General features: G+C 39.1%; 2 protein-coding genes across 7 annotated transcripts in view; one reads left to right on the top strand and one right to left on the bottom strand.

The window, feature by feature from the left end:
• The window catches only part of PSIP1 (PC4 and SRSF1 interacting protein 1), a gene marked incomplete at its 3' end in the record, with an annotated part of 39871 nt that extends 30748 nt beyond the window's left edge, over positions 1-9123 (top strand). The window contains exons 10-15 of one of the 5 annotated variants that reach the window (XM_084777792.1): positions 1614-1669; positions 2250-2320; positions 2523-2624; positions 2733-2946; positions 4303-4414; positions 9024-9123. In XM_084777792.1, the coding sequence (XP_084633918.1) occupies positions 1614-1669; positions 2250-2320; positions 2523-2624; positions 2733-2946; positions 4303-4414; positions 9024-9123 (655 nt within the window). Of the gene's footprint in view, positions 1-210; positions 909-1613; positions 1670-2249; positions 2321-2522; positions 2625-2732; positions 2947-4302; positions 4415-5750; positions 7145-9023 lie in introns of those variants that run through there. The other 4 variants (XM_084777788.1, XM_084777789.1, XM_084777790.1 and 1 more) reach the window with 4 other exon arrangements.
• Positions 1-15336, bottom strand: part of SNAPC3 (small nuclear RNA activating complex polypeptide 3) — a 45710-nt gene that overhangs the window by 10205 nt on the left and 20169 nt on the right. Inside the window, exons 6-11 of one of the 2 annotated variants that reach the window (XM_084777831.1) lie at positions 14450-14532; positions 12451-12615; positions 10993-11100; positions 9043-9651; positions 8421-8576; positions 7610-7652 (exon numbers count right to left, since the gene is read on the bottom strand). In XM_084777831.1, coding sequence (XP_084633957.1) covers positions 9504-9651; positions 10993-11100; positions 12451-12615; positions 14450-14532 — 504 coding nt within the window. In that variant the 3' untranslated portion in view covers positions 7610-7652; positions 8421-8576; positions 9043-9503. Of the gene's footprint in view, positions 1-7609; positions 8577-9042; positions 9652-10992; positions 11101-12450; positions 12616-14449; positions 14533-15336 lie in introns of both variants that reach the window. The other variant, XM_084777830.1, reaches the window with a different exon arrangement.

Below are 15336 nucleotides of genomic sequence, written 5' to 3'. Positions count from 1 at the left end.
TGACTGTTGTTGCTTTTAACTTTGTGCTCCCTGAATTAAGGCATAAATTAGTTGTTGCTTAGTAAATCTAGCCCAATCCTTCTTCAGAATCTCAAAATATCTTTTTGTATTTCAGTTTCTTTTGAATGTCCTCCAATGTAACTTTCTCAAATTCTAATATTTGTGTTTTCTTTCCTTCTCCTGTTATTACAAAACATTGTACTTGGACAGTTTTGCTCTGTAAAGCATTTCAGATGCAACTTGTGTGAAATGCATTATGCAAAATAAAGTTTATTGTATTGTATTCCCAGCCAAACAACATGTAATCTACAGTAATAAAAAATATATCTCATTTTGGGCTCAAAGCATTAATCCAGTAACTGAAAAGAGAATACAAGTGGAGCATACAAGCGATGAAGATCTTGAGACAGACTCATTGGACTGAATTTTCCCCTCCCCCCCTGATGGAAGAAATGTTCCAGATTCTAAATTGAGGACTTCACTATTAATGGCATTATTAACTGTGTTAATGATTGTTAACAAAATATCTTGTAAGGTACACACTACATATTAAGGTTGGCCATCATTCCTGTTTTTCTTTTTTCTTTTTTTAAAACCAAGCTTAAAATGAAGCTTTGTGTTTGAAAGTTATAAAAAACTTAGATGAAGATGGTGGTTGTACATTATTTCATTTAGAAAATATGAAAACTCATTTTGTTTCGAAGCTAGGTGTTAAAATGGAATAGCTATTACGTTCTTGAAAAAAATGGGCAGCTGTGCCCTTCCCTTGAGATTCTTTTGTTGTTAAATTCTTTAGAGTCTTGGTTTTTTCTTTTTAATCCTGAGAGATTAAACAGTAGACTTGTTAAGTAAAAAAATGAAATTGTAACCAAAATTTTAAAATAAAGTTTTTTTTTAAAAAAACCTGATTTTTAGGTATTTTTTTGTTCTTGTCTATATTAATTGGTTCATAATAGGGCCTGAATGCCAAGCCAAGGTACTACTAGAACGTAAAATTTCTAATTCAAGAGGTTATTTTTGTTCATCTTAGTAAAATGGTACTTTTTCATTTATGAATGGTGTGGTAAACATTAGTGGATATCACTTATCTTGTTAACAATGGCCTCCTTTCTAATTAAAAAAAAAATGCATAATATCTTAAAGCAAGTCTCTTTACTTTTGAAGCTAATGTCAGAGTCCCTTGAATTATCTGACGTTTGGAGATGTGGGGAACAACTTAATTGGTATAATTTAATATTCTTTAAAAGATAATTGTAGGAAAAGGAGTTGATATAAAATTCCTTATGCATTTATTTATAGGTGGTTTCTTCCCATTGTGGCCTGTTTGTCCAGTGATTTTGAAATTGGATTACAGTTTTTAGCGTTACATTTCAATGTGACTGCTTCAAAGTCATGCTGTGATATCACTGAAAGACCAATTTTCGCATGTTTGAGTTTTGCCTGTATTTATGTTAATACTGTAGAGGTGCATAGTTCTAGAAACTAGTCAGTGTCCTGTTTTTATTATTTTCAAGGAGCATTTTTAAAAACCTTTACATAGGGGAATATTGGCATCTGCTAACCTCAGTCACAAAGTTTCAGTGTTTTGAAATATTTGTGTTAACATTTGATAGGCAGACTAAAGATGAAGGAAAGAAGCCAGAAGTTAAGAAAGTGGAGAAGAAGCGAGGTTAGTTATTTTACTTTCTAAGATATATAAAATTACACATGGAAAGTTAATGTAAGCTGGGTGTGATGGCACAGCAAGGAGGCACAGCAAGGAAAACTACAAGTTCCAAGCTAACCAGGAATACAAAGTGAGACCCTGACAAACATACCTTTTCAAGTCTAGGGGAATCTATACTAAGTTGCATTTTAAGCAGTTAAAGTGAACTCGCTAATGTCTTTATAACTGAATGCTTATTTGGTGTCAGTTGTGCAACCCTGCTAAGAGCTGGAGGTTTCCTCATTTGGTAAATACTTTCCAGTTAAATGGGTAGGGTGGAGGAAGACTTTTAAAAGCAGACATGTAGTTCATCACCCGATACAGAACAAATGCAGTGTGGTTGTAATTCTGTGCTTTTATGCTGCATATTTCTTCAAACCGTACATTAAAATTAGCAGGTAACTTCTTACACATCTTGTCTATACGGGTTTCTGAAAGATTACAATGGGAACATTGAAACCACCATTTCTTTTATATGTTTAGACTGCAGAGATATGGTGTGGGGAAAAACTATTTACTGTTTTTCACATATTTCAATTTATAGAAACATCAATGGATTCTCGACTTCAAAGGATACATGCTGAAATTAAAAATTCACTCAAAATTGATAATCTAGTAAGTGTTTAACCTCATTTAAAATGCACTGCTTTAATAGCTTTATTTTCTCACATATAAGACTTTTAAGTGTGTAAGTTTGAGATAAAAGGAACAATACCTGGCCATTTTGTACCACCTTAAGAGCTTTTAAAATCTTCAGAAGTAGCTTATATAGACGCTTTGGTAATTAACAGTTATGAAATGCTGTTTTGTCATGAAGGATGTGAGCAGATGCATTGAGGCGCTGGACGAGCTTGCTTCCCTTCAGGTAACAATGCAACAAGCTCAGAAACACACAGAGATGATCACAACTCTCAAGAAAGTAAGTGCTTTCAAGACCTGAAAATCTAAAAATCTTTTCTTAGTTTCTTCATTTTTAATGTACAAGTAAATCAGTTAGGGAAAATAATTATGCTATTGTTTTTTTCAGATACGGCGTTTCAAAGTTAGTCAAGTTATCATGGAAAAGTCTACAATGTTATATAACAAGTTTAAGAATATGTTTTTGGTTGGTGAAGGAGATTCAGTCATTACCCAAGTGCTGAACAAATCTCTTGCTGAACAAAGGCAGCACGAGGAAGCAAATAAAACCAAAGAGCAGGGGAAGAAAGGGCCCAACAAAAAGCTAGAAAAGGAACAAACAGGTAGGTGGTACTAACTTGAAGCTCGGTTGTTTGCCAGGACTGCTTTTGTAATGGCTTTGAAGGAACTTAGTAGTGAGGCTGTGCTGTATATTCATTGACCTTAAAATAGCTGAAATGCTTCTTAATCAGGGTGACTGTTACACTAATGATGGAGATGACATTAGCACAGGCGCTTGTGCACAACATGGTAAACATGTTCTGATGGACATTTTGAAGGACTAGTGTACCAAGGAGACGTCTAACAAAATCACTATTAATGACAGCTTAATTTTGGGGGAAAGTTTTTTTAAAGCTGTCAGTGTTTCCTGGAGAGCCAGCCCATTCCTCCCTTTCCCATTTGCTTTGGCTAGAAAATACACTAAGCATCTAAGCAGTATTGCCGCATCCTGGGTGGAGCCAAAGATGCTGCTTGTTCCCTTCTGATCATAGTCAATGTGTATGTTGGCATTGTTTTCAGTGTTGCGTAGTTACCCTGCACATGTTGTGCACTCTGTTAAACATTAACTGGTTATGTGTGGGTGTAAGCTATATTCTCTTGATGGAGGCCGGGCGTGGTTTCCCATGCCTGTATCATCCCAGCCCTCAGGAGGCAGGGCAATCTCTGAATTCGAGGCTAACCTGGTCTACAAAGCAAGTCCAGGATAACTGAGGCTACACAGAGAAATCCTGTCTCGAAAAACAAAGAAACAAAAAACCAAAAAGAAAACAGTTGGAGCTGGGGTGGTGGCACACACCTCTAATCCCAGCACTTGAGAGGCAACTGCCCCTGTCAGTTTCAGATCAGCCTGGTCTACAAAGAGAGTTTCAGTACAGCCAGTGGTACACAGAGAAAACCCTGTACCCCCCCCCAAAAAGAAAGAATGAAAACAGTGACCAGTAGAAAGCTTTAAAAAGCTGCCTATCAGAATGTTTCCTAGAGATCCAACAGTTTTACAGTAAAAAGTAATGTCAGCTGGATATTTTGAGCACTTGATGTTATAAGCTACTATTAAATAAAAATTTTGTTCTCCTTAAACAAACAAGCATAACAAAACAAAGACCCAAACTACATGAGCACTAAAGAGCTCTAACACTTACAATCTTCCTAAATGTAATGAGAGTGTAATTCCTGTCAATAAAAACGAAACAAAACAAATCCCAAACTTGCTTCTTGTGCTGCTCTAGCTAGGCTTTGAATGGTACAAATTAAGAGTACATCTTTGCATTCCCCTTTTTGAAATGACATCAACGCAATCTTAAAACTTTTCAAAAAGGCTGAAGTGTTAGGAACTTGAGGGCCATACTTTGACCATGAATTTTTAAGACAACTTAGTGTATTATTTTGTATGAGCTAACAGATTTTTTTTTACTCTAAAGGTTCGAAGACCCTAAATGGAGGATCTGATGCTCAAGAGAGTAATCACCCACAACACAATGGCGACAGTAACGAAGAAAGCAAAGACAGTCACGAGGCCAGCAGTAAGAACAAGTAAGGGCCTGGCCTAACAGGCCTGTCGATGTCAAATCAGAGAGTCAGGCTTGAGAGACGGCTTTGCAGGTGTTAGAGCACTGGTTGGTTGCTCTTCAGAGGCCTTGGGTTTGATTTCCAGCTCACAACTGTGTGTGTAATGCACACTCAGGAAGAACACTCACAAACACAGTAGGAAAGTTCTTATTCGGTCTGGCTCCAAACTCTTGGGCTCTGAGTCCCTCTTGCCTTGGCTTTTCCAGTTGCTGGCACCAGAATATACTATTGTGCTTGGCATTTTTTTCTCATTCATGATTCTGGCAGAATAATACTGCCCCAAAGCTTTTAGTTTCACAGTATGTGTTTTGTATTTCTCCCTAACACTCAGCCATGGTAGGGAAACACTATCACTGAACCCTCCGCCCAGTGAGTGGTATTTTGATAGATGTGGTTTTGTTTATCTGCTTTCCTTCCACACTCCTTTTTAGAGAAGCTCTCACTGTGTTTCCTGGCTGTCTTGAACCCACAGAGATGTCTGCCTCTAGAATGCTAGACTTGAAGGTTCATGTTACTATCGGCCCTGTTTTTAAAAAAACAAGTTGTAAGCCAGGCGTGGTTTCAGGAGCCAGGGAGACCTCTGTGAATTCAAGGCCAGTGTGGTCTACAAAGTGAGTCTAGGTCAGTCAAGGCTACACCCAGAAACCCTGTCTCGAAAAAAAACAACCAGCTAACTGACCAACAAAAACAAGTTGTCAATCAAGTAGGCAGGAGGAAGAACTAAAGGTGTTTAGTGGTAGTGTTCTTGGCTACGACTCCGGGTTCACTCGCTAGCACTGGAAGATAGAAGGCTACAGAGTGACACCCTGCCTCGTCCCCAGCCCCCTAGAGAAAGTTCATTGAGAAAAGGTCTCCATATTTTGCCCAGGTTGGCACTGAAACCTGCAGCAGTCCCCCAGCCATAGTCTGCTTGGGATTACAGACTATATATTATACTTTATATTTATTCAGGAAGATGGATCTAGGTGGGAAGTCAAAACCATTTTTCTTTGAGCAGTTAATGATGACCTTCACACTTTCTAGAATTGCAAGGATATTAAAAAGCACAAGTACAGTCACTATTTTATACTGTTAAAATCTAACTTTGGAACTGTATTTGTCTAGTTCTTATTTTATGTTAAAATCGCAGATTCACCAGATTTGCAGATCACTCTTGACAGTGCCTTAATAACAACCATGTCAGAAGTGTTTTGCGATTTTTATTTTTTATTTTTTAATTAGACATAATTAATGCTCTTCTTGCTCAAGAGAAAGCCCCCAAACTTAGTTGTAACTACTCTCTTTTCTCCCTTTATTTTAGGCCACCAGGAGAGGAGAGGGAGGCTGACCTGTCTCTGAAGGAGTCTGCAGTAGATGTCTAGGCTGGCTGACTGGGGAGGTCAAGGGCATGTGAGAAGTCTGTTTTGAGTGGCTACATTTGAAATACTTTAGACTGTTGAAAGGTTTGAGTTTTATAGGCATAGGTTTTGATGTTTAAGTAGTTTGGGGGAAGAAAATCCCTTTATATTTGTGTAAGTCAAAATTATTGCTGATATTCCGTGTGCAGTATTAACAGCCCCACCATCCAGTTTAAGAAGTGAGGGAATCCTCCGTAGAAAGGCTAGCCTGCTTTATAGACATAGCCAGTGTGTGTGTATGTTAATGTGGAATTGGAAGTAGGGCAGTTACATTTTTAAACTGCTACTTGTATAAATCTTTACTTTCCCCCCAGATACTGTGGGTTTTGTGTATAGTTTTTACAAATCTTGGACTTAACAGACTGTCTTTTCACTGTTTGTGGGTTTTTTAGAAGTTGAGCATTTTTAAGGCTGATGAAATGAATGTTACTTCTAAGCACTCACTCCCTTTTATCAGAAGCTAACTTTAACCTCAGTCCACTGTGCTGCATTAACTTGCCTCTTTGTAATAATGTGTAGTCTGTATGACAATTAGCTGTCCAACAGATTGTTCTAGAAGGGTACAAATTTGTTAACTTTTGAAAGTAATTTAGTTTTAGGGCTGGGATTCCAGTGGCATCAGAACTAAAAGAGAACAGGAAGTCCATCTATAGTCCTTTACAGCTGCTAATCACGCCCTAAAGCTAGTTTGTCTTTAATTTTTTATTCATTAAGAAGGTCACACTTGTTAAGCTGTGTGTTTTCTTTTTTAAATTGGCATCAATCCATAAAGGAAACTATCCTAGTTGAAAACAAGGCCATATTAGAATGAGATTTGTACTTAGTTTCTGTATCATACATACCACAGCATTACAAAAATAAGGTAGAAACATCAGTCGCTATAGTCCATACACACACACAAGCGTGGATTATCTGTTAAATGAAGGCATGCCATTGCAGAGGTATCTGAGTAATCAGGTCAGTTGTTGGTTTTCATTAGGTAGAAGAGTTCATCCTTATGTTTTGAAATTTAATGGGAAACTACCAGTGTTTGTATGTGATGTGATTAAATATGTCCTTGACTTCTCAGATAATTACCTTCACATGTAAACATTTTTTAATTCCTTCAATAATTGGACTTTTGCTTTTGAGAGTTCTTACAATTGAACTACTGTTTTGAGTGAACGCTGTACATTACATACACACCAGTCTTCTGTTTTGTCCTTAGTACATTTTTAGCTTGGACAAAAATTTACTCTAGTTAAGCCATAAGTGTCAATGTGTAAACTTATTTTAATTAAACTTTTTTTCTACCAAACTCTATTAGTAAGTTATTATTGCTATTTGAGAAAAATTCTGGATTTCCTGCTAAGGAAGTAGTGTCCTCTTTAGCTGTCACTGAGCTCCTGTTTGGGGATACAGCAGCTAAGCAGCTCAGGAAAGAGCTGTCACTGCTCTTCCCTAACCACAGGTGTTAGTTTCATCAAGAAGCTACAGCTCATGCAGCTCCAGAAGCGCTTCTCCCGGGCATGGACCTACGTGGGCAGGCTGCCTGGCTCTGCTGTGTGTGCTCTTCTTAAGCACAGCTGAATTAACAGACAAGTTATCCCTCTAAAAACTCAACTAGTTAGTAATATGCTGCTTGGATCAATTTCAGATATCTACCTGTGTGTAGAACCAATCTGACCAGAGCACGTCAGACCACATTTGCTCTTCTAGCTAGGAATTCAGTAGTGTGATACATTTTACCATACTAAAAATGTTCCTGTTCATACCCACTTACCTTATTAAATATGCCAGGTGAAGACAAATTCTGCCATCTACTCCTGTATGTAGAACAAGTTTTATTCCATTGGTCAGAGAATAAACTGTCTATTGCAAAGAGCAAAATTATACTCTGAGATCCTTAAGAAATGAGGGTCATTAAAAATGTGCTTCATTTTCTGTTGTGTAATTCTCCAACAGATGACTGTCCCCTGCTGTAAAACTACAAGGTATAATTATACTTCAAAAAATTGTGAAGCAAAAGTAAGATGCTTGAGAAGCAGCTATTTTGCATACAGTGGCCTTGCGGATTCCCACAAGGGTCTTCACTGAGAGAGAGCTGTGCCCTTCATACCTCTGTCCTTAAAGTGACACACGAGACTTAATGTCATGTTGTGCATGTAAGATCCTGATATTCGAATAAGGAAAAACTGAAGTCCCAGGCTTTATAGCTTGTAAATATACAGCTCAGATTCTTTTGATGTGAACTAGTAATCTCATTTTCACCATCAAAGAAATGAAGGTATGTGAACTTTTGGTGATTGAGAAGTAGAACAGCACTCCCAATAAATAAATAAGGATTCCATAGAGTAATGGTTATCTGTCATCTGTCATCGCTGTTTATTACACTGGGGTAACTGGCATTATACATGTGTTAGGGACACAGGAACTGCCAAATTAATCTATGGATTGGATAACATCACTCATTCATCATAAATATACGATTATGCAGCAGAATTCTCCCTGTACTTAGTGTTAAGTAAGTAGGCACACTGTAAGTGGTACCCTGTGTTTCCTATAGCACTAAATGAAAGGACATGTAGACATACCACAAGCAGGCACTTGTCACTTCCGTGTCAGTCGCTGTAATTTGAGTCCACGAAACATGCTTCATCTTCATTTAAACAGATGTGTTTATTTATATGGAAATTTTCTGTTCTTAGCCTTCCAGAGAAATGTAGGATTTGGCTGAATTTAAATTAAACCTAGGAAAGAGAAAGTAAGTTAAAAGTATTACTATTACACATGATAGTTTTCTACCCATCCCAAAACTTTCCACAAAATATTTTAATGATTTGTTTGAAGTTTTCTATTTTCTATAGCTTAGAATGAGAAATGTAACTATGACTGTTACAATTGGAGGAGCTGAGCCAGAAAAAAAGAAAAATTTCTTCTTACTAATTTTTATATGGTCAAAAATATTATGATGATTAATGTAAAATCTGCTATTGGTTTCTTTAGTCATGACTTTAAATGCCATTTTAAACTCAGTGAATGTGATTCTATGAAGAAATGTGGCTTCACTCTATCTGAGCATAACTTAAAATCTTTCTAGACTGTGTTGTCTAGTAGTACAAGAGCCCAAAATTAAATAACTACTCAGAGTTTTGTGTTGCTTGTCAAATAATATTTTTAATTTCTCCTTACTACAGATATTTGAAGGGTCTTTACCTTGGAAGCCTCACAGAAGGTGTAGCTCTCACGGCCTTCAAAGAGTCCTTTAAGCTGGGTGGTGGTGGCTCAGGCCTTTAATCCCAGCACTCGGGAGGCAGAGGCAGGTGATCTCTTGAGTTTGAGGCCAGCTTGGTCTACAAAGTGAGTTCAGGACAGCCAAGGCTACTCACAGAAACCCTGTCTCGAAAAACCAAAAAAAAAAAAAAAAAGACTACCACATTAACTGCATTCTATCGTTAGCAAAAGCCATTGTGTACAGAGTGTACAGGACTCGGAGAAAAGAATCAGAAGTTGTGTTTCCATCAAGGTTTATATATTCAAAATACAAAAAAAGCATTTCTACACCTCATAAATAACATAAGGAAAAATCCACAATAAAACCAAAATCCCTTGTAATAAATATTAAATAATATTAACAATTACACTTTAGTAGGAAAAAATATATATTTTTGGTGGTACTAATTAAAGGTTCCTGGGTCAACATAAGGATAAGCAAGGAATTCCCCTAATTTGTTGCCTTCGGTATCATAGTGGAGCATTCTGAAGCAAACATCACAAAAAAAACATGGGTCCTCTGGTGCAAAGATGTCATTGTTCGTCACCCATCTGTAGTTAAAAGAAAAAAGAATTACAGCCAGTTTTTTATGCTTCAACATTCTGGGTCGTGTGTATGTGTGTGTGTGTGTGTGCATGGCACGTGTGTTGAGCAACCCTTTCAGAGGGATTTGCCCAAGACCATCAAACTCATTTACATAACAATTCATAATAGCAAAAACTACACTTATGAAGGAGCAACATAAACAACTTTATTGTTGGGGGTTACCACAATATGAGGCACTGCATCATTGAGAACTGCTGTCCCCTAACAGTAATATATAAAGCACGGTCTCACTGCTGCCTCAAGGCAGGGACAGTCAATATGGAGTGCAGCAGAACTGTGAGCTAAGATCTCCTAAACTCAGGAAATGAGGAAGCACCACACACATCTGTCCTTTTACTCACTCTGGAAAAGTAATCATCTACATGCTGCAGACCCCAACAGACTTGCTTTAGTTAAGTAATCCCGGCTGGCCTTAAAATCACCATCTCCTTGCCTCAGCTTCCAGCCTGGGATTATAAGCATGTGTCCCAGATACCTACTTTAAAATGAGGTTTAGGCATGGTGGCGCACGCCTTTCATCCCAGCACTTGGGAGGCAGAGGCAGGTGGATCGCTGTGAGTTAGAAGCCAGCCTGGTCTACAAAGCAAGCCCAGGACTGCTTGGTTTGTCTCAAAAAACCAAACCAAACCAAACCAAAAAAGAGACAGACTTACATATATTTAATAGAATAGAATTCTCTATGCAGTGACCATGTCCAAATGTACCAAATGATTGGCGGTAACAGGTTACCTTATTGAAGATACTAAATAATACTTATAATCCCTGTAGTCAAATAAGGCAGAAATACCAGGAAATTCAAGGTGAAGTCCATTTACACCCCTGGTTTGGGGACAGCTGCGCAAGAGTTCTAGTCTTTATTTTAAACCCATTCCCCACAGTGTAATGCTGCTAGTCCTGAAGACTGAACAGAGAGCCATCCAGTGTTGTAGTTGTGCTATTTGCCGACCTTTTATTCAAAATTTTCCTGCTGCCTTCTCTTGAACAATTAATTACAGGTCCATGTCAAAATTAAAACCTTAGTTTGGCTTTATGTGCTGATATATCTGTGTTTAAAAACTGAAGCTGGGTGTGGTGGCGCACACCTTTAATGCCAGCACTGGGAAGGCAGAGGCAGGCAATCTCTTGAGTTTGAGGCCAGCCTGGTCTACACAAAGAAAGCCTGTCTCGTTTAGCCAACCGCATTGATTGGAACACTGGACACTGACTGTAGTAGATAAAGCTCTGAAGCCCAAAGCTGGAAGCATGAGTTACTGTGAAAACATTTTAAAGTAAAAATTGCTACTCACCTAGCTGTGTACATCTTACAGACAAAACATTTCCTGGTCCATAGCCAATGCTTTTTGGTAAGAAGGGGATAAAGTGTTCTATCCAAGCAGTCATCGTGATGCACAAGCCTTTCATGAGGAAAATAAATGGAGATTTTGAAATGCAAATGAATATATGTAATATAAAACACACACAATACCAGTTCTCCAACATTAGGAACTTGGTTGACCTTTCATCTTGATTTACAAAAGAAGTAAACTGGTTCCTTAGATCTGGCTTAAGCAGGTTGTGTATGTTATAAAGTAGCCCACACTGGGGATGTAATTTAAAGAGTTCTTGCCTAACTTATTAAAGGGCAATCACTGAACACTAAAGAGCAAGGAATTGATTTCTCCATTTCCTTTAAGCTAACATGCTATGACATTCTCAGTTTTGTTTAATACATATACAGTGTTTTTCCTGCGTGTACACCAGAAGAGAGCACCAGATCTCATTATAGGTGGTTGTGAGCCACCATGTGGTTGCTGAGAATTGAACTCAGGACTTCTGGAAGAACAGTTTGTGCTCTCAGCCTCTGAGCCATCTCTCCAGCCTGGTAGCATACACTTCTATCTCGGCACTTGAGGAAGAGACAAGAAGACAGGTGCTGTTTTGTTTTTTGAGGCAGGGTTTCTCTGTAACCCTGGCTGTCCTAGACTACGTTTGGACTCCATGCTGGTCTTGAACTCACAGAGATCCACCTGCCTCTGCCTCAGGAGTGCTGGGATTAAAGGCGTGCGCCACCACGCCCCGCCCATGGCAAGTATTCTTAAGCCAGCAAACCATCTGATACTCAGCCCTTTGATTCTAACTATTCAGTTTTTTTTTAATTAAGTTGTCTAACTTCACGCTATAGGATTACTATGAATAAAATGAGATACTTTAAGATCATATAGACTTTTAACAAATACTTTCATGTAGAACACACACACGAAAAGAGTCTCTTTATATGTCCTATAAATTGATATGTAGACAAGGCTGGCCTAGAACTCAAGAGAAATGGGCCTGCCTGTTTCCCAAGTGCTGGGAGCATAGGTCTGCACTACTGGAGTGTGTCCACTTGCCTCTGCATGCAAAGCAGACAGAAGAGTAGTTAATGAGATGTCTTAGTGGGAAAAGTTGCTTTCTGCAAGGATGGAACGCCTGGAAGTTGTCCTCTAACCTCCACACTCAGGGTTAGGGTTAGGGTTAGTAGTATGTTTCCTCCCTTCCCCCACCTAAAGAAAAAGAAAAAAATTTAAAAGACTTTTGTTTGTTTGCTTTTTCCCACCTGAGACAGGGTTTTTCTGTGTGACAGCCTTGGCTGTCCTGAAACTTGCTCTGTAGACCAGGCTGGTTTGAACTCTGATGTCCATAAACCTCTCCCTCCTTAGTGCTGGAATTAATGCCACATACAAAACAGGACATTTTAAAGGTAAATATTGAGTGATGCCACATACCTTATGTCTGTAATGACAACAACATGTTCACAGTCTCCCTGGTGACAGTATAAGTAAGGAAAGCCAAGTTTAATATTCAAATCATTAAATGTGAAATCTTCCATCCTGGCGGTCTTAAAGTTTCCATAGCCTCGGTCATGGGACTCCGACCACTCTATAATAGTTCTGTTGTGGGGAACAGCAAGGAAAAAGAAATATAAAATTAAACCAGGAAAAAAAAAAGTTTACACCTGCAATTACACAGTCTGGCCCACTGGTTAAATGGATGGCTGGCCTCTGGAAGATCCCAGTGGTTAATGTCTTTGAGTAGGAATAGGAATTTGAGTAGGAGTAGGAATTTGGAACAGTAGGTAACAACACTGGTCACAAACGTGACCTGAGGTCACACTGGAAAGAGAAGACTAACTCCCACCAGTTTCTTTCTTCTCACATGCTGTGGCACACACACACACATATACCCAAAATCCCAGAGTAAAAAATGGTCCCCCAAAAGGGAAGGCAAACTTTTCATCCAAGTAATAGTCTTTTTCATTCGTGTGTGTGTGTGTGTGTGTGTGTGTGTGTGTGTGTGTGTGTGTGTGTGTGTATAAACACAGGCTCTCGCTATATAGCACTGGCTGTCTGGAACTCACTCTGTAGAACAGATTGGCTTTGAATTCAGATTCACTTGACTCTGCTTCCTAGTTGCTGGGATTGAAGGAGGGAACCACCATGCCTGGCTCCTAAAGTCTTGTCGCTAGGCCAAGGTCTATCTGCCTTTTTCTTATCCTCTCATCAAGGACCAGTTATTTGGGAGGGTGGGGGAGGCTGTGTGATGTGCACCACTTTATAATGAACACAAATGTATAACAATGTCAAATTTCATTCTCATTTATTTTTCGAGACCGGGTTGTCTCGACTGTGTAGCCTTGACTGTCCTGGACTTGCTTTGTAGATCAGGCTGGCCTTGAACTCACAGCAATTCGCCTGCCTCTGCCTCCCAAGTGCTGGGATTAAAGGTGTGCGCCACCATGCTGGCCTTCATTTTATTTTTGACAATAGGTGAACAGATGGTTTTGGTTTGTTTGTTTTTTGTTTTTTAAAAAAATGTCAACATGTACTGAAATTAGAATGTAATTCTTAATTTCATATTCTAAATAATGGTGCTGGGGGGTGGTGGCAGTGGTGCACACCCTTCACCCCAGCATTTGGGAGGCAGAGACAGTAGATCCCTGTTAGGGGACAAGCTTACCTGGTGAGGGAAGTTCCAGGACAGCCAGTCTTCCACAAAGAAACCCTGTCTTGAAAAGCCAGGAGGAGGGGATCTAAATCTGGTAAGTACTGATAGCTACAACTCAGCAGAAGCCACAGCTCTCTGGGACACTCAATTTCTATTAAGAACTGAGAACAAGTGTGAGAACTACAATTAAAAAAGGATAAAAAGCCGGTGTGGAGGCCCACGTCTTGAATCCTAGCACTAGGGAGGCCAAGGCAGGTGGATGTCTGTGAGTTCGAGGCCAGTCTGGTCTACAAAGGGAGTCTAGGACAACCAAGGCTACACAGAGAAACCCTGTCTTGAGAAACCAAAAAAGAAAAGAAAAAATGGCTTCCTCCACATACACAATAAAAACAAAAGAAAAATACTGAAAGATGGTCATCACATTAATAACCAGTGCCTTGGTAGACCTAATCTTTTTAGATTCACATTCAATATAAACTTTATAAATGATCCATGGTGGGGGTGGGGGTGGGGCTTAAACATGCCGTAGTGAGATTTGCGGAAACGTCACTTAAGAGAAAGAAACTGTGCACGTGTCTTTAATCTGAGCTAGAGCGACACAGAAACTGTCCCTTGGGGTAGATGATAGGAACAAACATTTGTATAGTTGGGTGTAGTGGTGCATGTTTTTAATTTCAGCCCTTGGGAGGCAGAGGCAGGATAGGATCACTGAGGAATACAGTGAGGTCCTTCCTCAAAAACCAACAGAAAACACCACAAACAAATTTTGAGGATTAGTACCTGCTCAAGTCTCTGCATTCTGGGTATCTTCTGTCATTGTAAAATGTTCCTTCAAAATAAAAGAAAGCTGATTTGTATAGGTCCTACAAGAAAGCAGATGGTATTGAGTGAAAGCCCATTTGTAACAACTCAGATACCCAAAACGTATACACCATAAAATCGCACGAATCCCAGGCAACTCCTCTTGGCACCCTCTGCTGCTACAAACTGTTCCTCCTCAAAACCTTGCTTACTTGGTTACACACAGGAGCGGGGAGAAGGGGGTGTCTTTTAAATTTTATCCTATTGCTATTTTAATTATTAGGCTTGATTTAAACGTGTGTTCTGAGACTCAAAGGAACCCAAACTGATCTAATCCGCTTCGTTGTTTGTTTTCTCCCTGCAGCCTGCAATGACAGCTCTTTTTGTATCAGACTTAGAAACTAGTTTTCCCTAGTAATAACAAAGCTCTCTGGTTATGTTTTTTTTTTTTTTTTGGCATTTCTTGTGTTTTCAGCATTTTTATAAAAACTTTGCTATTTTCAGCCTTTAATCCAGCACTTGGGAAGCAGAGGCAGAGGCAGGTGGATTGCTGTGAGTTCCAGGCTAGCCTGGTCTACAAAGGGAGTCCAGGACAGCCAATACTACACAGAGAAACTCTGTCTCGAAAAACCAAAAAACAAACAAACAAACAAAAACCTTTGCTATTTTCAGTAAATCTTATAGTGTATTTATTTGTTTATATTTTAAGACAGGGTTTCTCGGTATAGACCTTGCTATCCTGAACTATGTAAACCAGGCTGGCATCTAGCTCAGAAACCCACCTGATTTTCCTTCCGAGTGCTGGGATTGAAGGCGTACACCACCAGGTTTGCTGTTCTCCAGGAACCTTGCCCTGTGTAACATAG

This window comes from Acomys minous (genome assembly GCF_964271855.1).
Source record: "Acomys minous genome assembly, chromosome: 1".
In the NCBI taxonomy this organism is placed as follows: Eukaryota; Metazoa; Chordata; class Mammalia; order Rodentia; family Muridae; genus Acomys; species Acomys minous.
This window is presented reverse-complemented; position numbering and strand designations above follow the sequence as displayed.